A 22,580-nucleotide genomic window follows, 5' to 3' on the forward strand; every position below is an offset into this window, starting at 1 on the left:
GCACGAAGGCAAAATACAGCCCTGTATATATATATATATATATATATATATATAGCACATATATAGCATATATAGTGCTATATATATATATATAGCACATCAATATTTATATTGATTTAAGCTCAGAAGAAAATGTAGCAATCAAGAAGAAAGTATAGTCACAGCTGAGCAATGTAAAAACTAAAAAGGGTTTTCAGAGACCATAAATATATTGACCCGTACTACTGACCTGTTATATCCTCTGCAGGTCCAGCACTGCCGATCCTAGTGGTCCCCACCCATCTCTCTTTACTTGGCTGCAGTGATGACATAATGTCTACATATGTGACTGCTGCAGCCAATCACCAGTCTTGTGCCATACATGCTGAGGCCAGAGATTGGCTGCAACCAAATAAACGAAGACTAGTGGGAAGCACTCAAGGGGCAACACCGCAGCTCTGGGGTATATAATGAGTAAGTATAGGTTCTTATTTTTTATTTTATATTTTTTAACCTGATTTTTGAAGCTCAGACATGATGATGAGAAAAACTCAATAATCACATAAAAAAACTATAAAAATGTAGGATTAAAGGGAACCTGTCACCAAGTTTTTCCCTTATAAGCTGCGGCCACCACCAGTGAGCTCTTATATACAGCATTCTAGAATATTGTATATAAGAGCCCAGGTCGCTCTGTATAATGTAACAAACACTTAGGGGGCCTATGGTTTACACTACTCTCCAGTCTGGTGCCTCCTTTCTGCGGCGATCTTCGTCCTCCTGCCCATCCCTGTGTGCATGATGCATCCGGCATCATTCACATTGCATTCCTGCTCATGCGTACCTTGATCTGCCCGACTGAGGGAAGATCAAAGTATTGTAGTGCGCATGCGTGGGTGGTCTTTGACCTTTTCTTGAGCCTGTGCATTACAGTACTTTGCTCTGCCCTCAGCAGGGCAGAGAGAAGTTCACATGTGCAGGAAAGCAATGTGAATAACACCAGATGGGTCATGCACACAGGGCTGGGCAGGAGGACGGAGATCGCCGCAGAGAGGAGGCACCGGACTGGAGAGCAGCAACACGCATTGGACTGGTCCCCCCCAGGTGAGTATTATAAAAAAAAATGTTTTACGTTCTACAGAGTAACCTGAGTTCTTATATACAGTATTCTAGAATGCTGTATACGAGGGGCTGCTGATAAATCTTTGACTTTACCCAGAAGGAAACAAGATAGGATGATGAAACTTTACATTTCTTCCACATACTCTCCACTGATATCACCACACTTCTTACATCAGTATTCCAAGTTCTGTAAGTCTAGCAAAAAGAAGGATTTCGGTTGTGCCTCAAACCAGGCATCCGTAGCAGCCATGGCATCAGAAATGGTGTGAAATTTGGTACCCTTGAGGTGTTTCAGGTTTGGAATTAGATGATAATAGTTGGAAGGAGCTAGATTTGGTGAATAAGGTGGGTGGGCAACCAGCTGGAAGCTCTGCCAATTTTGCCATGGTCGCATGTGCAGTGTGAGCGGAGGCGTTGTCTTGCAGGAACAAGATTCCTTTGGCAGCTTGCCGCACCTTTTGGCCTTCAGTGCTGCCTTCAATTGGTCAAAAAGTTCAATGTTATACCTTGCATTGATGACGGATCCCTTTTGAAGGTAGTCCAGTAGCAGCACACCCTCCATATCCCAGAAGACAGACGCCATCACCTTAGTGGATGATTTTTGCACCCTGAACTTCTTTGGACGAGGAGAATCACTGTGCCTCCACTCTTTTGACTACTCCTTGTTTTCAGGGTCATATAAATAAATCCAGATCTCATCCACAGTGACCAGTCGATCCAGGAAGTTCTTATCAGTCCGGAAATGCTGAAAAATGGACCAGGAAGTTTTCACTCGCATGCTTCTCTGATCTGTTGTCAAACATTTGGGGACCCACTTTGCAGATCGCTTCCTCATGTCCAAATGTTCATAGATGATGACACAAACACGTTCATGGGAAATCCTCATCATGTCTGCTATTGCATTAGCTGAAATTCGTGGATTCTCCAGTATGAGGTTGTGCACAGCATCAACGATCTCCGGAACAACAACCACTCTCGGTCATCCAGGACGTTCCTCATCATTGGTGCTGAAGTGGCCTGTTTTAATTTTGGCAACCCAGTTCTTAACTGTGGAATATGAAGGGCATTGATCCCCCAATGTTTGCGACATATCACCATGAATATCCTTTGTGGACTTTCCTTGCAGAAACAAGAATTTTATCACTTCTCTGCTCTCAGTTGCTGTGAATATCGCATTAGACTCAGACATTTTGTTTTCCCGCGTGCGTAGAACACTGTTGCCATAAGCAACAAACACAAACTTTTGAAAACATATATTAGACACATAAGGCTTTCATGTGATGTAACATTCATTACCATAGAGACAAAAAAAAATCACAAAGTCAAAAATGTATCAGCAGTCCCTCATATAAAAGCTCACTGGTGGTGGCCGCAGCTTATAAGGGAAAAACCTGGTGACGGATTCCCTTTAAAAAATTAGATAGACATAAGTAATTGCTTCCCTATTATGCTGATGTGTGATCTGTCTCGGGTGTATTGGTTTCAGTGTTAATTGAAATGTGATATTATAGTGGTTGCTAAAAGAGTGAAATTGTTCTTCACCTAAATTGATCTTTACTTTAAAAATTTCTCAGTTTAAAAGCAATACCATAACGCAATCTGGGGCCATTCTTACTAGCAAAAAAAAAAATCCTCCTTTCAATCAGAACGAAATAACCAGAGAATGTCATTGAGGAAAACATATTTGGACATACACCCAATTTCACTCCACAAAAGCATCTCATAGAGGCACAGATTATTTTTTGTAAAAGTGCAGTTTCATAGCTTGGCAATGAAGCACTTCTATAACACACTGAATCGCCTTACTTGAAGTATAACCCAATGGCCTTCTTTTGATGCCTTTTCCATTGCTATTTCTGCTATAACTTCCTGACCTTGACCCAGTGAGATATTGTGAAGTTTTCCTGCGTCAATGGTAAATCCAAGTCTGCCACCTATACAGAGCAGGCAATAATGTCCGCCACGTCAAATGACAAACAAGATTGGGAAAGAAATGGGGCAAACACAGAATTATTCATGACAAAATGTTAAACAAAATCAACTGTGATATAAAGACCTACCGTAATTAGTAATTAAACAAGTGAATATCCACCTTTTAATATCAGGCTGCTTTAAAGTTCCCAATTTTTTATTTTCTCAGTATTTAACAGTAGTTGGAACTTTGTTTTAATTAAACTAAGTACATTTTTAAGTAAATTTTATACATTGAGTTGAAAGATAATGTAGTATTCAGTAAGCTCCTGAGCTCCCTCCAATGGTGTCTGCAGGTAGCAAGAAGGTTATCTCTAAAGTAACGAGAAGAAAGGGAAGTTCATCTTAAATTGTCATTTTAACATATAGGCTTAACATATAGACCAAGTTTATGGATTGTATATGCGTCCCCTGAGGAAGAAGGTGAAACGCGCGTTGGGGCAGGCAGGTGTTGCGGTATCTACCTTACTGGTCAGTACATGTTCAGGTTTTTGATGTCCATACTTTTTATAGTGATTACACTATCCTATATGGAGGCTGATTAACTGTTTAAGCCTTAATGGATGTTTGGTTGTACTCTTTCCTCTAAACTAGTTGTATGGAATACTATTGCTAATTGTTGCTGACATGTTTCTGTGAACGTCTAATATACTTCTTTATGTATGATACCAGCTCACCTTCTATTGAGGATTTACTGCTGTGAATTTTGTATTTTGATAATGTTATGTATTGATTTTATAAATGTGAAATAAAAATTTTGTTTTTATATTGGAGTCATACCACTCTTTTTTCTTTGGCTTATATTCATGTAGTGGTTATCCAACACATGCTGTCAGGTTTGATCTAAGTTTATGGATTGACATTTAATTCAGAAATTCAGACTGTTAATTATACATTAATTTTTTTATCCTCTTTTTATAAACCCCCTGGATCCCGAGAAACAATGAAGAATATCTTTAAAATGCAATTGTCCCTCAAAACCTCCATCTACTCTATCTATCTATCTATCTATCTATCTATCTATCTATCTATCTATCTATCTTGGGGAAAATAAGTATTTGATACACTGTCAATTATCCAAGTTTTCTCACCTACAAAGAATGGAGAGGTCTGTAATTTTTATCATAGGTACACTTCAACTGTGACAGACAGAACCCCCCTAAAAAAGTCAGGAAATCACATTGCGTGATTTTTGAATAATTAATTTGCATATTATTGCATGAAACAAGTATTTAATCACCTACAGACCTGTTATTTTTTTCTATAAGAAGCCCCCTCTACTCTGCACTCATTACCTGTATTAATCAGACTCCCACCTCTCCACCATGGCCAAGACCAAAGTGCTGTATAAGGACACCAGCGACAAAATTGTAGACCTGTACAAGGCTGGGTGGGTTACAGGACAATAAGCAAGCAGCTTGGTGAGAAGGCAACAACTGTTGGTGCAATTATTAGAAAAAGGAAGAAAGACAAGATTACCATCAATCTTACTCAGTCTGGGGCTCCATGCAAAATTTTGCCTTGTGGGGTAAGCATGATTCTGAGAAAGGTCAGGAATCAGCCTAGAATCACACGGGAGTTCCTGGTCAATGACCTAAAGAGAGCTGGGACCAACGTCTCAAAGATTAATGTTAGTAACACACTACACTGTCATGGATTAAAATCCTGCAGGGCACACAAGGTCTCCCTGCTCACATGTCATGGCACGATAAAAGTTCACCAATGACCATCTGGATGATCCAGAGGAGGCATTGGTGAAGGTCATGTGGTCAGATGAGACCAAAATAGAACATTATAGTATCAACTCCACTCACTGTGTTTGAAGGAAGAAGCAGGATAAGCACAACCTCAAGAACAGAGTCACAACAGTGAAGAATGGGGGTACAAACATTATTCTTTGTGGGTGCTTTTCTGCAAAGAGGGCAGGAAGACTGCACTATATTGAAGAGAGGATGGGTGCGGTCATGAATCACATGATTTTGGCCAACAACATCCTTCCCTCAGTAAGAACATTGAAGATGGGTCGTGGCTGGGTCTTCCAGCATGACAATGACCCAAAACACACAGCCAGGGCAACTAAGGAGTGGCTCTATAAGAAGCATTTCAAGGTCCTGGAGTGGCCTAGCCAGTCTCCAGACCTAAACCCAATAGAAAATCTTTGGAGGTAGCCAACACTTAATGTTGCCCAGCGACAGCCACGAAAACTGAAAGATCTGGAGAAGACCTATGTGGAGGAGTGGCCCAAAATCCCTGCTGCAGTGTGTGCAAACCTGGTCAAGACCTGCAGTAAATGTCTGACCTCTATAACTGCAAACAAAGGTTTCTGTACCAAATATTAAGTTCTGTTTTTCTATTATCTCAAATACTTATTTTATGCAATAAAATGCAAATTAATTATTTAAAAATCATACAATGTGATTTTTCTGGATTTTATTATTTATTTATTTACCTACAATAAAAATTACAGACCTCTCCATTCTTTGTACTTTCTCCTATGTGTATGAATATATGAAAAAATATAACTTTATCACGCATATAGACACCATATACACATGATAACATGAATGCAGATCAACGAGAAAGCAGGAATAGGGTATGTGCACACATTGAGTATTTGGTTGCAGAAATGTCTGCACATTTTGTGCATCTCTTGGCAGCAAAAACACAGGGCAAATATGTGCGTATTTGCATGCATTTTTGTTATTGAATTCAATGGGTGAAAAAATACTGCATAAAAAGCTTAAATAATTGACACGCTGCAGATTATTTTTGTTTTCTATGATAAAAAGAGGATAAAAAAATTAATGTAGCATTAACAGTCTCGATTAAATGTCAATACATAAACTTGTAAACTGCATGCCAATATTTAAAAATGTTGATCACTCCTAATAAAACATTTGTATATTAAATTAAATTATCATATTTTTTAATTTTTATTGTATAATATTGCTACTTAATATATAAATGTTTTGTAAGTATTGGTGTGTAGTCTTCAAATGTATTCATTGACATTTGCCAATATGTAGTGTCATTTATTGTCTTGTATAAAACTTTTTGAGAGCCCAAAACTTTCATTTTAAGAACAGTATCTATATTTTTTCTTAATTAACTCCCTTAACACCTCCTGTCTGGAGTCCACAGAACTGAGCACTGCTACATTTCCACGTCGCAGTTCACACATGTTCTGCCCCCTTCTTTCCGTGAATGTCGCATATTGAAAATGCAAAGACGCAGCCACAGCAGAGAAATCCTTTCTGTGCAATTCTTGGTTGTCCTGTCCATTGCAGAGGTTAGAAATGAGTGCGGAAGGCCACATAACGTGCCACAGATTAAGGACCATTGGCCATTATTTTTTTGGTCTGATCTAGCAGAATTTGTTTTATTATTCTCTTTGTATTATAAATTTGTTTAATTATAGTGGAGTAATTTAAAATAATTACACATAAGAGGTGATAAAGATAACACTAGAATAAAAACAAATGAAAATATTCGGTACTAGAACAATGGCTGGGATTTGCACCTTTAATGAAACATGGCTATTATCCAGAAAATACACATTTGCATGTATTATGAAGAAAAACTAGTCACATATTTCTACAAATAATGATAAGCGGTTCAAAAGGGTGATTTGCAAAATATTAAGCCATTTTTTGTTTTGCAGACTTTTTGCTAAAAAGAGCAAAGTACAATATTCTATTTATTCCGCCCTTCTAATAATGTTCTCATTGAAGCATTAAAGAGGTTATTCACTACTTTTATATTGACGGCCTGTCCTGTTCTCGGTGCCAGCGGACAGAAGTGCTCAGTTCTGGAACTTCCCCAACTTCCGATAGTGGCAGCAGCCGGGTACTGCACATCTGCCTCCTATTGGCTTGATTGAGAGGTGGATGTGCAGTACCAATTGACAGGGCAGCATCGGAGCTGAGCATTTCCGGCTGCCTGCTGCTTTTGCCGGCACCAAGGACAGCTGATAGGCGACGGTATGGGGTGTCAAACTCTGGCTGATCAGACATTGATTACCTATCCTAAGGATAGGCCATCAGGGTAATAGGCAAGGGTACAGAGTGTCGGATATGGATGACCTACCTATCCTAAGATAGGCCATTAATATAACAGTAGTGGGCAACCTCTTTAACAAACAGACATATATTACCTATGCCACATAAAAAACAATAGCTTTGCCTATTATAATAATGCATTTTTTCCTCCTACCTAGTGTCTCTACATCTTTCAGTGGATCGACTCCTGGAGACAAGATGAAGACTATAGCAGTAGATGGTCCACTCTCCTGGAAGGATTTTGCAAAGTCTGTTTTACGTCGTTCCACATACATGGATCCAAGCTTCTCTTCAACAAAGTTTCTGAATGGTTAAAAATAAATTATATATTGTATTACGGTTCATTTTCCCAATTACTAGGACAGAAAGCCTTAAAACATCAGTAACCATTGGTCTTAAATCATAAGAGTGCGTATGAGATGGGGATGACCATAACTTAATTGGTGTCGCGCAGCCACTTTCTATTATTGACTTAGTACTGGACTGGTAGTTGCCCAATGTTAGGCGGGCTTTGCACGTTGCGATATCGGTAACAATGTGTTACCGATGCTGCAGCGATAGTCCCGCCCCCGTCGCACGTGCGATATCTAGTGAAAGCTGCCGTAACGATTATTATCGCTACGGCAGCTTCACACGCACTTACCTGCCGTGCGACGTCCCTCTGGCCAGCGGCCGGCCTCCTTCCTTAGGGGGGGCGGGTCGTGCGGCGTCACAGCGACGTCACACGGCAGGCGGCCAATTGAAGCGGAGGGGCAGAGATGAGCAGGATGTAAACATCCCGCCCACCTCCGTCCTTCTCATTGCAGCCGGCGGCAGGTAAGGTGATGTTCCTCGCTCCTGCGGCTTCACACACAGCGATGTATGCTGCCGCAGGAACGAGGAACAACATCGTACCAGTCGCACCATCGGCATTATGGAAATGTCGGAGGCTGCAGCGATGATACGATAACGACGCTTTTGCACTCGTTCATCGTATCAAAAAGGTTTAACACGTTGCGATATCGACTGCGACGCCGGATGTGTGTCACGTTCGATTTGACCCCATCGACATCGCACGTGCAATGTCGCAACGTGCAAAGCCGCCCTTAGACTGGGGTGAAATGGTCCTAATAAAGAAAAAGTGTTTATGAATCAACTCTTAAAAAATAAAGGATAGTGTAAAGTGATTGGTTGTAGAATAAGTTTTAGGGCTTATTACTATGTCAGTGGATTTACTCAACAAAGGATACTCTGTTAGTTTTCCTATGTAATTTTTTGGTAACTTGTTTAATAGTGACATTAGACCTGATACAGTTTTTTAATTTGTCCCCCAATAAAGAATCAGTTTACTTGTGCACTGATTCCACCTATTTTCACCCCCTCCCCCCGATGGCCCATTACATTTTTTAAGGAATACCAATAACATATAGTTACATAATGACATAGGTTGAAAAAAGACCTAGGTCCATCTAGTTCACCCTTCCTCCATCAATTATACATTTTGTCATTAAGTCATTTATAGCACATGAAGACTACATATCAAAGAACATAAAATAGACAAATGGAAATAGTAAGGACATGTGTACAAAGAACACAAGACTAATGGCCATTTTACACGCTGCGATATCGTTACAGATATCGCTAGCGAGCGTACTCGCCCCCAACGGTTGTGCGTCACGGTCAAATCGCTACCCGTGCCACACAACATCGCTAGGAACAGTCAAACTACTTTCCTGCCTAGCGACGTCGCTGTGACTGGCGAACCGCCTCCTTTCTAAGGGGGCAGTTTGTTCTGCATCATAGCGATGTCACTAAGCGGCTGCCCAATAGAAGTGGAGGGGCGGAGATGAGCGGGTCGAACATCCCGCCCACCTCCTTCCTTCCTCATTCCGTGCGGCCGCAGGTAAGGTGATGTTCCTCGTTCCTGCGGTGTCACACATAGTGATGTGTGGTGCTGCAGGAACGACGAACAACATCGTACCTCCAGCAGCAACGATATTTGGGAATAGAGCAGCGTGTCAATGAGCAACGATATGGTGAGTATTATCGCTCGTTAACAGTCGCTCCTGCGTGTCACACACAACGACGTCGCTAAGAAGGCCGGATGTGCGTCATGAATTCCGTGACTCCAACGACATCTCTTTAGCGATGGTGTTGCGTGTAAAGCGGCCTTTAGGGTAGAAGACACCCTGAGGGTCCAAAAATGTTCATGCTGATTGTTGGAGAGAGGTTGGCTTTTTGCAACTTTCTTATCCATTTACATCCATTAACTCTTATCTATGTTTTTTTTAAATACTTTTTATCTCTTGATAAAAGTTGAGCTTCATCATGGCAGAAAAGTTTTAGATAAAAAAAAAATCTGAACAGATGAAAATGTACAATAATCCTCCTTATACAATCATGGCCTAAAGTGATGACACCCATGAAATTGTTCTAGAATATGAAGTATTTCTCCCAGAAAATTATTACAAATACACATGTTTTGTTATACACATGTTTATTTCCTTTGTGTGTATGGGAGCAACAGAAAAAAACCCGGCAAATTGGACATAATTTCAGACAAAACTCAAAAAATAGGCCAGGCAAAATTGCTGGCACCTTTACAAAATTGCGAGTAAAAAAAACTTTGTTTTAAGCATGTGATGCTCATTCAAACCCACCTATGGAAAGTATCAGATGTGGGAGATATGGAGATAACACCGGAAACCAGATAAAAATGGGAGAAGTTGACTCAATCTTTCCATTGGGTGTCTGTGTGTGCCACACTATGTATAGAGAACAGAAAAAGAAGAGAACTGTGTAAGGGCTTGAGAACCCAAATTGCTGAAAAATATTAAAATCTCAAGGTTACTTACAAGTCCATCTCCATGGCTCTTAATGTTACTTTGTCCACGTGCGTAACATGATCAAGAAGTTTACAAACCATGGCACTGTAGCTAATCTCCCTGGATGTGGACGTCAGAGAAACATTGATAAAAAGATGCAATGCAGGATAGTCCAAGTGGTGGATAAGCAGCCCCAATTAGGTTCCAAAGAAATTCAAGCTGTCTTGCAGGTTCAGGGTGCATTAGTGTCAGCGTGATCTGTCTCTCAATATTTGAATGTAATAATAGCGCTATGGCAGGAGATCCAGGAGGACCTCCACTGCTGACACAAAGACATAAAAACGTTTGACTGCAGTTTGCCAAAATGTATATGGGTAAGCTAAAATCCTTCTGGGAAAACAACTTGTGGACAGATGAGACCAAGATAGAGCTTTTTGTTAAATCACATCATTCTAGTGTTTAGCAAAAATGGGATGAGGCCAACAAAGAAAACACAATACCTACAGTCAAATATGGTGGAGGTTCAAAAATGCTTTGGGGGTCATTTTGCTGCCTCTGGCACTGTTTGCCTTAACTGTGTGAAAGTCATCATGAAATCTGAAGATTACCAAAGGATTTTGGGCCACAATGTAGGGCCCAGTGTCATAAAGCTGGCTTTGTGTTTTAGGTCATGGATCTAGCAGGACAATGACCCTAAACATAATTCAGGAAGCACCAAGAAATGGATAGAAACAAATTGCTGGAGAGTTCTAAAGTGGCAGAAATGAGTCCTGATCTAAATCTTACTGAAGACCTGTAGCGAGATCTTAAATTTGCTGTTGGGAGAAGAACCCTTGAAATATGAGAGGACTGGATCGTTTTGCAAACTAATATTCCAGGTGAGAGGTGTAAGAAGCTTGTTGATCGCTATTGGAAGCAACTAATTGGAATAAATAACTGCAAAGGGTGTGCAACCAATTATTACGTTGAGGGTGCTAACAATTTTGTCTGGCCCATTTTGGCAATTTAGTGTTAAACTGTGTCCAATTTGCATTTTTACTCAGTTTTTTTGTGTTGTTCCAATACAAAGGAAATAAACATAGGTATAACAAAACCTGTAATTGCAATAATTTTCTGGGAGAAATACTCAACTTTCTGGAACAATTCAAAGGGTGCCAACACTTTCAGATATAGATTGTATATGACGAGAGTGCAAGTATGATTTTATTATAATACCTGACAGCATAAGTCATCCGGTCAGGCCTCAGCGCTCGCATCACTATCATTTTCTGGAGGGAGCTCTTGCTTTTCCATTCTTGTGGTAGACGTTCTCTTTCTGGGCACTCAGATTCAATCACTCTTTTCCACCGTTTTGGAGATCCTTCAATGTCTCTGTCCAGTCCACGAAATTCATCCATGAAGCTCATTGTCTGTACAGCATGGTATAAACATGGGTTAGATCATTCTGTATCCCCCTTACCTAAGTTGTTAATTCCTGTCACACAGAAAGCAGTCGTAAAGTATCTGTTGTAGGTGTTTTCAGTGCATTTTTGCTGCAAACCCCCCTGCAGCATTTTACGGTAACAGCAAAGTGAATGAGATTTCTGAAATCTCATGCGCGCTCTGCAGCATCTCAATTCTTTCATCGATTTGCAATATTTTTCCCCCATTCAAATAAATGCGGAAAAAAATGCAGGGAATAAGTGAGGCAAAAAAATGTGTGTATTTTACGCAGCATTTTTTCCTGATTAAACTACCATGTTTGCAATTGATTTTTCTAATTCATTTTCAAAAGGTGTCTTTCCATATGGGACATTTATGGCAGTCACTCTTTACACAATTTTCAGAGCTCCCATAGAAATTTAGAAAGAATCTGCATTTCTCACAGCCATGTTCTTGAGATAGATTTGGGTCACACAGCTGGTAATAAAAATAATAACAGGAAGATTAATGCACGAAACGCGCATCGGGGTACTCGGCAAACAGGACCACTGGACCTCTCATTAAGGTAGTGAATCTATTGTGCTTAATTTAATGCACACACGGGATTTAAATAGGATCACTTTTATACTCAGAAAGCACTCAATTCCATCTAGCACCTTATAAATTATCACTAGCATATTTATTTTTTGATAAAGACATAATTGGTCTTGGCACTATGAACTTTTTTTGCCTGTTTTGCTGTTGCTAAAAATAAGGGAATTTTTTGTCCAATAATTGTTTTATGATCTAATTGAATTTTTTAATATATTTTTCAATAAAATTCAGCATTTTATTCTTATATATTTGTCATGGTCATTATCCCTTTCATTTGAGTGTCTCATATTGGCTCCTGATTGTGGATTTTTTGATTGTTGATTTCACTATGGTGACTTGTTAGCGGAGTTTTTGATTGTTTATTATTATTATTATTATTATTGTTAATAATAATAATAATAATAATAATATTTATATAGCGCTATTAATTCCACAGCGCTTTTACATACATTGGCAACACTGTCCCCATTGGGGCTCACAATCTAAATTCCCTATCAGTATGTCTTTGTAGAGTGGGAGGAAACCAGAGGAAATCCACACAAACACGGGGAGAACATACAGACTGCTTGCAGATGTCGTCCTTGGTGGGATTTGAACCCAGGACCCCAGTGCTGCAAGACTGCAGTGCTAACCACTGAACCACCATGCTGCATCTATCACACATTTATAGTGTATACCAGATGGGAACACCCCTTCTATATACAATATCTGTATAAAGATTGCAGCTCCAAACCCTGGCATAACAACAGGGGTAGATGATGCAACTCTAGTTACCTGCAATCCCCATTGAGAAGGGCTCAAGGGTTTATTGCATTGTTTTGTTAGGTTGAGTTCACATGTCCTGTAATCATCCATTAGAACGGATCCTCGAAAAACATACAGATAGGGACTCTAGATTGTGAGCCCCAATGGGGACAGTGTTACCATTGTATGTAAAGCGCTGTGGAATTAATAGCGCTATATAAATGAATAAAATTATTATTATTATTATGCAGAGATCTGTTGGCAAAATGATGTCTGCCGGATCCTTTTTTTTAAACATGGGAGTCTATAGAGATCGGATGCGTTAACGGATTGTTATTTACCTTGCATTTGAAACTAATCCTGTAAGAAAAAAAGGATCCATTACAAATGCAAGAATAACGGATAGCTAAATAGTAAGTCGTGAACGGATCCATTCTCCATAGACTCCAATGTTAAAAAAATGGATCCAGTAGACATCATTTATTTAACAATGGACAAAAAAGTTGGGTTTGCATCAGATTCTATTGGAGAGAGCGACTTAGATGCGTTACTTCTAGATGACCAGTATATATTAAAATAATATGTAAAGCCTGCTTTACACGTTACGATTAAGCATACGATATCGTATGCGATCGTAACCACCCCCATCGTATGTGCGGCACGTTCAATTTGTTGAACGTGTCGCACAAACGATTATTTGCCGTCACACGCACTTACCTTTCCATACGACCTCGGGCGAACGTCCACTTCCTGGAGTGGGAGGGACGTTCGGTGTCACATCGACGTCACGCGGCAGCCGGGCAATAGAAGCGGAGGGGCGGAGATGAGCGGGACGTAAACATCCCAACCACCTACTTCCTTCCGCATTGCCGGCGGGAGCTGCAGGACGCAGGTAAGCTGCAGTTCATCGTTCCCGGGGTGTCACACACTGCGATGTGTGCTACTATGGGAACATTGAACAACCTCACGTTCAATTTTTAGCAATTGAACGACGTGCGTGCGATGAACGTTTTAACGTTCAATCGCAATTGCACGTAGCTGTCACACGCTACAATATAACTTACAATGCTGGATGTGTGTCACTTATGACGTGACCCCGCCGACACACCGTAAGATATATTGTAGCGTGTAAAGCCCGCTTAAGGCATGCACCCGATGAACAACCGGTTCTTCACCTCCTGTGGTGATTTTAGTAAAGGTATCGGAATTCCTGGTCCTTGGTAAAGGTTCTCTACATGGCCACAGTGGTGGATGCCCCCAGGCACATGCCTCGTTTTGCCCTTTCTATTACCCATCCATGTGTTTATGATAGGGAGGTATAGGTGCAATTTCACATTATTAAAAGGTAGTTTTATAAAAGTATGCCAACATTCAAACTCTGCAATATTGCCATAACTTTTTCTTCTTGAGACGAGCTTGTAAAGAAAGCTTAGATTTTTTGAACTATGAATAAGTGTACTGCTCCCAATTTAAGAAAACTTACCTTAATAGCGCTCCATGCTGAATTTGAAAGAAAGTCCAATGGACTATTATAGATATGGTCAATGTTAAAGCGAAGTAAGAAGTCAAGTTCTTGAATAGAAATTTCTTTATTCATTATCAAAAGCTGAAAAAAAAAAAGGTAAAAAAAAAGTAAAGAAAAACCCGGTTCAATAACTAGAATGCAAAGTGTAAAGACTGTCACGAGTTCATGTCAGAAATGACGCGCTTGTAGACATTAAAGCCAACCTCTTTTCTATTTTATTGGATTAGCTAATGCATCAGCTGAAGGGCAAGCAAAGAGTTCACAATGTCTGAGCTGAGGAGCTGTCAGCAATGATGAAATGTAAGGATAAAGCACCGATTCTCGGTGTCACAACTAGACATTGGATAAAAGAGTTTACAGATGAACAAATTTAAATCACTGATCTCCAACAAGGAGGAATAGATTTTGTCATAGGAAGAAATGCATAGTGCGTCCTACTTATTCCAAAATTTATCATACTGAACACAAGTGAACCTTTCGTCAAGCCGTGTATTCCTACAATAAACACCATCTAGAATAATGCATTCTCCATATCGTAGGAGCCAGTTTCTATACCTTACAATGGAAAATGTTTATGTGATATGATGATACATTTATTATTCCTGCATTGTGTTTTTCAGTTAAGGCCCCATGCACATTAGATACCTACTGTATGTTCCGGCGTATAAGACAACTTTTTCACCCCTGAAAATCTTCTCAAAAGTTGGGGGACGTCTTATACGGTGGTGTACAGTGCTGCTGTCTGCCGTCATGGCTTTACTGCGGTTGAATGCTTCACGGCGGCAGCAACACGATGCAAAGCATTCAACTGCAGTAAAGCGTGGACAGCAGTGGCAGCCCTGTGTATTGGACGCGATCATGGAGGGATTTATGTACCTGCGGTCCACAAGAAGCACTCCTCCATGACTACATCCTGTACACGGGGCTGCCGCAGCTGCTGTCAGCACTTTACTGCAGTTGAATGCTTTACGGCGCCGCAAAGCATTCAACTGCAGTAAAGCCATAACGGCAGCCTGCAGCGACGGCTCCGTGCAGCGGACAAGATCACCAAGGAGGTCTGTGTTCCTGCAGACTACAAGAAGCAGTTGAGGACACCGCAGGAACGGAGGAGAGGTGAGAATATTTTTTATTGTGTGTAAACAACGGCGTTATAGGGGACAAGAAGGGGACCAGTAGGAGGACATAACTAAACAATGGCCACATTACTGCAGGAGATATTACTGCACAGGGGACATTAGTAAACAATGAGGACATTAAGGCCGCTTTACATGCTGCGACATCGCTCAAGCGATCTCGTTGGGGTCACGGAATTTGTGACGCACATCCGGTCGCGTTAGCTATGCCGTTGCATGTGACACCTTTGAGCGATTTTGCATCGTTACAAAAACGTGGAAAATTGCTCATCGCTGACATGGGGGTCCATTCTCGAATATCGTTGCTGCAGCAGTAACGATGTTGTTCCTCGTTCCTGCGGCAGCACACATCGGTACGTGTGACACCGCAGGAACGAAGAACCTCTCCTTACCTGCCTTCCACCCGCAATGCGGAAGGAAGGAAGAAGGTGGGCGGGATGTTCGTCCCGCTCATCTCCGCCCCTCCGATTCTATTGGGCGGTGATTCAGTGACGCAGCTGTGACGTCGCTGTGACGCTGAACGAACTGCCCCCTTAGAAAGGAGGCGGTTCGCCGGTCACAGCGACGTCGCAGGGCAGGTAAGTCCGTGTGACGGGTCTGGGCGATGTTGTGCGCCACGGGCAGCGATTTGCCCATGTCACACAACCGATGGGGGCGGTATCCACGCTAGCAATATTGGTACTGATATCGCAGCGTGTAAAGTGGCCTTTACTCGGGTTGGCTTATACTCGAGTATATACGGTATATCCCAAACGCTATATTTTAACTGGAAAAGTTGGGGGTCGTCTTATACGCCGGAAAATATGGTATCTACTGAACCCATAGATTTCGAAGGGATCAACTTACCATTTAATGTGTATAGGGGCCTCCAGACTGTCCCCTTACAGATTAAGTTGGGGTCATAAAAATTGGGAGGTTGGAATATAATTGTTTGATCCTTGTGTTTAGCCATAATAAATTCCTCTGCCGGTTAATACTGGCAGCGTTTCTTTCATAGAGAACACAGAAGCGCTTGACCAAACCGAGAATTCCTGTGTTTAATCAAGGTGGGAGAGACTTGACTGACTGTATGAAGGAAAGCATGGATGCCGGACAGTACGGGTGCAGCACTCCTTTGCCAAGAAGATTCTGTCTAAGGCCCCCTTCACACGTCCGTGAAAATCACGCACGTGTCAAAGGTGCGTTTTTCCCCTCTGTGTGCCGTGTTTATGGCACTACGTGTGTTCTCCGTGTGTTATACGTTATAATACACGGAGAAGGGAAAGCCCCGCCTTACCTGCTTCTTCCGGAGCTGTCTGTGGTGCTGAATGACAGTATCCGGCACAGGCCATGCCCCGCTGATGCTGCTTCTGGCCCTCAGTGAAGATGACGCATTGTTCAAATTCACTGGGGGTCGGATGCAGGTGACAGCCACGGCAGACACTGCAGGGCTCGTGGGGGTGAGTATGTGGGCACGCATCCACACTACATCTGTGTGGTACGTGTGCGGGCCGTGAGACATCCGTGCTGCCGGAGAAACACGGACATGCATCCGTGTGGAGCACACAGGCTCACGTGTGCTCCACACGGAGGCACGGGCCAATGGCTGCACACATGCGTGCACATAAACCCATTGATTTTAATGGGTTTACGTGTGCCCATGTCTCCGGTACATGCGGGCACGGACCTAGCACGTACCGGAGACACGTGCGTGTGAAGGGGGCCTTAGGGTGTGAGTTTGGGTGGGGTGCGCAACATTTACTGGTTTATTCAGGCTGGTGCCCAACAGCCTACTGCCTGTTGTGATGGTGGGATATTGTGGGTCATGTACCATTTTGTGTGGGTTAATGTTTAGGCATGGTTCACTGTCCATTATTTGTACTGCTGGTGTGTACATTGTATTGTCTAGGTAATCACCCCCTGTAATGCAAGGTTATAGCCTCTTGAAGTGCTTCTATCCCAAGGTGTGGAGGAGGGGGCCTGGAATCCACCTACTGTAAACTCTCTGCTTACCTGGGGAATTTGGCAGTCTGTTTGGAGAACTTGAAGAGAGAAGGATTGATCCTCTGGGAGAAGCTGAGCCTTCTCAGACCTGAATATTTATCGCTTACCGGACTATATTTGTGTTACTGGATTAATTTTACCCTCTGTTTTGTGGATTATGTTATGGACCATTTGATTTGCTTGGAATAAATGCTCTTTGGATTGAACAGCCATCTCTCGCTCTGTTGATTATGTGATATGGGAGAAGGACCCCATCACACCGATCCTTGTCGTAAATGACATAGTAACACACGCAACACCAGAGGTCACTTGGCAACCAAACTTGTTCAGTTTATTCTTCACACCGTTATGACAAACATGGCCTCATTCCTTATGGTTCTGATTCCACTGTTTCTGGGGTACTCTTTCTAGACCTCTTACCCACTATCTTGGAGCTTGTCCTCAAGTTGCCGAGTCTGTGTCTCCGTTCCCCCCTCTTTCTCATACCGTCGTCCGCTCCTTGGCCCCGACGGCTCTCTAGTTGTACAACTCTCTAAGCCCGTTGGGGTGAACCGTAGGGTCTGGACCTCTCGAGGTTACCTCAGGGATCCCTGACTGACACCATAGACATGTCTTCTCTTAATAAAACCCTATCCAGAACTAGCATCCCTTGACGCCTGTACTACTAGCCAACCTTCTTGCCACCAGTCACTCCTTCATCTTGACTTAACCCTGTCCTATCTGATATCTAATCTGTCACTGCTCCAGCCCACCCGCTAGGTGGCACCTGGTGGTAAACAGCCCTGGCTCTGCTATATCGAGAACTTAGACCTCAGCTAGTGTGACGCCCTGGACTATCAGGTTGTCACAGGGTATTGTGCAATCTGCCCTTCTACACAGTAGCCGCATCCTCCTTGGTTACGGGTCCCTGTCCTTTGGTGTTGCTAAGAGCAGAGCCAGTCAAAACTCTAGGAACACTGCACCACACCCACCAGACACACCAATGGGGGGCCTGAAGGGAATAGGGCTGCCCACTTAGGGGGGATTGGTAAGGGAGAGTCAGAAGTGTTAGGAGCAAGAGAGTGGAGCGGTGACTCTCGAAGTGAGAGGTCACACTTTTGGAGCAGGGCTCCTTGAGACTGCTAGGTGGCAGACATTGGTCTGGGCCTGGTAGCAGCTGGAACTCCGGTCGCAGGGGATCGTGTCAAGGGGCACGGATCTGCCAAGGAGGGCAGCCAGCGGCCTTGAGCCATCTCCGGGCAGGGGCCAGGGCACGATGGGGTACGTGGACCCTAGCCCGGGAAGTAGCTTCACGCATCCCGGTAATTTACCCGATGAGGTTGAAGTCTTCAAGATTCATCCTCTACCCACTCCAAAATCAGGGTACTAGCGCAACGAGGTGATAAGATTTTCCCAATACATAGTCCAGAAAATCCCAAGCGTGAACCCTGAGAGCAAGCTCACTTCGTTAGCCATACGGGTGAGCGGGACCCGACTAGTTCTACACTAAAGGGTCCAAACAGTGAAGAGAGTGCCACGGAAAAAGTCACAGGCTAACAAGCAACACCAAGGGGCACGGATCCACGCGTGCTCCCTCCCTGCTGCAGCGGTGCTCAGTATTCTGGTTTACAAGCTGTCGGTGTCAGTATTCTTGGACCGAGTGAGTACGCAGAAAACCCTTTCCTACCCAACGCCACCCCTTCACTATCGCCACTGAGCCCCGGGGCAAAACCCCCTACCCACGGAGGGGTTAAACACCTTGCTGCCATACCACCGTCACCGGGCTCGCCCAACAGCAGCGGAGGTACCCCAACTTACCACGCACCGTGGGTGGCGTCACTAACTTCTAACCCCCCTGTACATATCTCCCCTTTTAAATTCGAGTGTCCGCACGACTCCCCGGGTCCGGAGACCTCTAGAGCCACCGCGGTTCCGGATCCGAGCGGCTCGGCCGTTGACACGGGGGCGGTACACTAGCAGCATTTACATGTTAACACACATTTATAACAATCAACATCATATAATATATTTGGCTATGGAACACATTACACAGTGCAGGTAGACAACATTTAGAATAAAACAGCTCCACATGTACACTTTCTGTAAAGGTCAAAACTGTAGCAACACTTTGCACTATGAAAATAACAAAGTGAAATGCCAGCTTTTTTTTTTGCATATATAATAATACTAATATAGAAAAATATCTGCATGTAATGTAGGGAAAAAACTAAAAAAAATTGTTGGGCTTTTAAAGTGTATGCACCAAGCACAACTTATTTAGCATACTTTTGGTCTGGTTAATATATAATAATATAAAATGCCTTTATAAAGCATGGAGAACTAGTAGCAGTAACACTATGTTGGCATTTGCATCCTTACTTTTTCAATTTTACCGATAGTCCTACCCCAAAATAAGCCTATTAGACCCTAGTGCTAGAAGACACATCAAGTAGAATTAAAAGTACCACGCATCGTACCTGGAAAGCTAACTGGGCCGTGAAGGTTATTTTATCTCTTTCAAACAGTCCTCTGCTGATGTATATAAATGTGGAGTATGTCACACAGTCAATGAGGTTATTCACTCTCAATCGGACATCATCAGATGGTTCTGCTTGCTGCACAGCCTTGTGAAACACGATATTAAAAGCCTGCACATGAGAAATTAATTCAGATTATGTCAATTAACAGTGAAGACCGGAGCAAGGCGACTCTAAATGGCTCTACAATTAACTCCCTGGTGACAACACAAGACTCCGACAATGAACAATGAAACCCACAAACTAAAACCACTGTGAAATTTTGTCAAATTAGGAGACTGTCAGACCTAAAATAATTCCAGAATATCAACTATTAAAAATATTTGCATTTAGGTAAGTTGATGTTGTTTTTTATCCATTAGCAGTCCTTGAGTCATTCAAACACAGCAAGTAGCTTGCACGGGGCTGAGCACTGAGTGTACCTGAGCACAGCAATGCTCGCTCGAGTGGTCAGCATACGTAAAGCACCTGAACTCTGAACCCCAACTATGTCTTTTCTTGCTAAGTCCATGTTCGGTACGAACACCGAACTTTACTTTTCAAGTTCGCTCATCTCTATCTGGGAGTTCTCCTCATTTTGTGGGAGCCTACCAGGCATTACGTATGGGAGCCTACTGGACGTTAAGTATGGGAGCCTACCGAACATTACGTGTGGGAGCCTATTGGACATTGAGTATGGGAGTCTACTGGACATTACGTGTGACAGCCTACTGGACATTACATATGGGAGCCTACCGGACATTACGTGTGAGAGCCTACTGGACATTATGTATGAGAGTCTACCGGACATTACGTATGGGAACCTACCAGACATTGCGTATGGGAACCTACCGGACATTACGTATGGGAGCCTACCGAACATTACATGTGCGAGCCTACTGGACATTAAGTATGGGAGCCTACCGAACATTACGTGTGGGAGCCTATTGGACATTGAGTATGGGAGTCTACCGGACATTACGTGTGACAGCCTACTGGACATTACGTATGGGAGCCTACCGGACATTACGTGTGATAGCCTACTGGACATTACGTATGGGAGTCTACCGGACATTACGTATGGGAACCTACCGGACATTGCGTATGGGAACCTACCAGACATTACGTTTGGGAGCCTACCAGACTTTACGTGTGGGAGCCTACCAGGTATTACGTGTGGGTACCTATAGAACATTACGTGTGGGAGCCTACTGGACATTACGTATGGGAGACTACCGGACATTATGAGTTATTTGGTAACCATGTTTTATTCCCCAACCTTCTTAAACACTTTAGTATTTGCCGGAAGTCTCTATTACATTTGTACCACACAAGTCATTCCCTTATGAGGTAACAGTGGGTAAAAAGGAGGGAATAATCCTGTTTTCATTCTTTCAATGCCACCAGAACAAAGAGGCATCATGTATTCTACCAGTGGAAAAAGGCAAAATAAACCATAGGCAATACATTTTCTGTACTCATCATTTGAGGTACCAGTAAAAATATGTTTAGTAATTGCACATGTACTGTATTTATAATTCCTGTTAGGAGCCTACATTAAAATACCTATAGTAAAGAAATAGTCTAGTTAAAGCAAGGTATCACCTATCCTTAGAATAGGTGGTAACTTGCCGATTGATGGGTTCCCCATTGCTGTGACCCACTTTTATTCCAAATTTTTATCCAAGATGGAGTGGTAGGTCAAATGCCCGACCACCACTCCCTCTGTTCTCTATGTGGCTGTGAAAAAGAGCCGAGTGCAGCGCTCAGCGGCCTCAAAGGAAATGTATGGAGCGCAGGTTGTACGTCATTGCCGCTCCATCCAAATTGGGATAAAAATACCTTGTTCTGCCAAATTGATGAGGGTTTCAGTGGTTTGGAAATAACTTTTTTTAACAGGATAATGCATTTAACATCCTTCAATGGTAAATGCATACAAGAAATTCTCCAATTTGAGTTTGGATTTTCCCCCCTTCAAGTGGCTTTCTTGGCTGCATGTCCACCTATCCTCGGAAGAAGAGAATTCAAAAAATATTTCACCTTACATTTACTGGCTACTACCTTAAGAGAGAACTGATACATTGGGCTGATTTTCTTCAGATCATTCATGATGAAGTACAGGAGGGAGGCTCTTGATGCCACCAGACGATAGTGTTCCCGAGCTTCGTTGATCTTTACCTCATTGACTTTGGCTTCTAATACCTGTGTGCACAAGGCAAACATAGTCCTAAAGTGAGTTACTGGAGCATAGGGTCAATGGATACAGTATATCGTAATCTCATGCTGTGCTGGGTAATCCGGTAGTGTTATCCATGGAAGTCTTCAACTCTTTGTCTATCTCTCCCGCTATGTCAGTGCAGTGCTTTCTATTCATCCATGTCCTTCTCTCTAGTTATTTTTTTTCATTACCAAAAAATTTTTACTATTATTGATAATTTGATAATGGAGAAATATTAAATTGTGTAACAAAAATTGTTGCTAATTTTATAGAGAAGAGTTTAGAATATGATATGGTTGGATTGCAGTCTACATTTATACAGTAAGATTTGCCTGCCTTAGAGATCCTGTTTTTTTAAAGAATGGTACCGTCTTTATACTGATCACAATGTGTCCCACTGCTGTAAACCCAAGTATTTAGCTGTAAACTATGGTTGAACCAAGGAAGATGTGTTCAATTTCAATGCACTGGAACCAGTAGAGATATTAAAGTGAACCTAACAGCACAATTTTAGATATGGAAGTAGTGGTAT

The 22,580-nt window shown here is 42.3% G+C and overlaps 1 protein-coding gene across 1 annotated transcript in view; it reads right to left on the bottom strand.

Annotated features, from left to right (window-relative positions):
* LOC142245878 (dynein axonemal heavy chain 11-like) overlaps positions 1-22,580 on the bottom strand; it is a 519,159-nt gene that overhangs the window by 116,214 nt on the left and 380,365 nt on the right. Inside the window, exons 57-62 of the mRNA XM_075318873.1 lie at positions 21,892-22,032; positions 19,792-19,962; positions 14,178-14,300; positions 11,150-11,343; positions 7,285-7,433; positions 2,908-3,035 (exon numbers count right to left, since the gene is read on the bottom strand). Coding sequence (XP_075174988.1) covers positions 2,908-3,035; positions 7,285-7,433; positions 11,150-11,343; positions 14,178-14,300; positions 19,792-19,962; positions 21,892-22,032 — 906 coding nt within the window. The remainder of the gene's footprint in view (positions 1-2,907; positions 3,036-7,284; positions 7,434-11,149; positions 11,344-14,177; positions 14,301-19,791; positions 19,963-21,891; positions 22,033-22,580) is intronic.

The sequence above is a fragment of the Anomaloglossus baeobatrachus genome, chromosome 7, assembly GCF_048569485.1.
Source record: "Anomaloglossus baeobatrachus isolate aAnoBae1 chromosome 7, aAnoBae1.hap1, whole genome shotgun sequence".
Lineage (NCBI taxonomy): Eukaryota > Metazoa > Chordata > Amphibia > Anura > Aromobatidae > Anomaloglossus > Anomaloglossus baeobatrachus.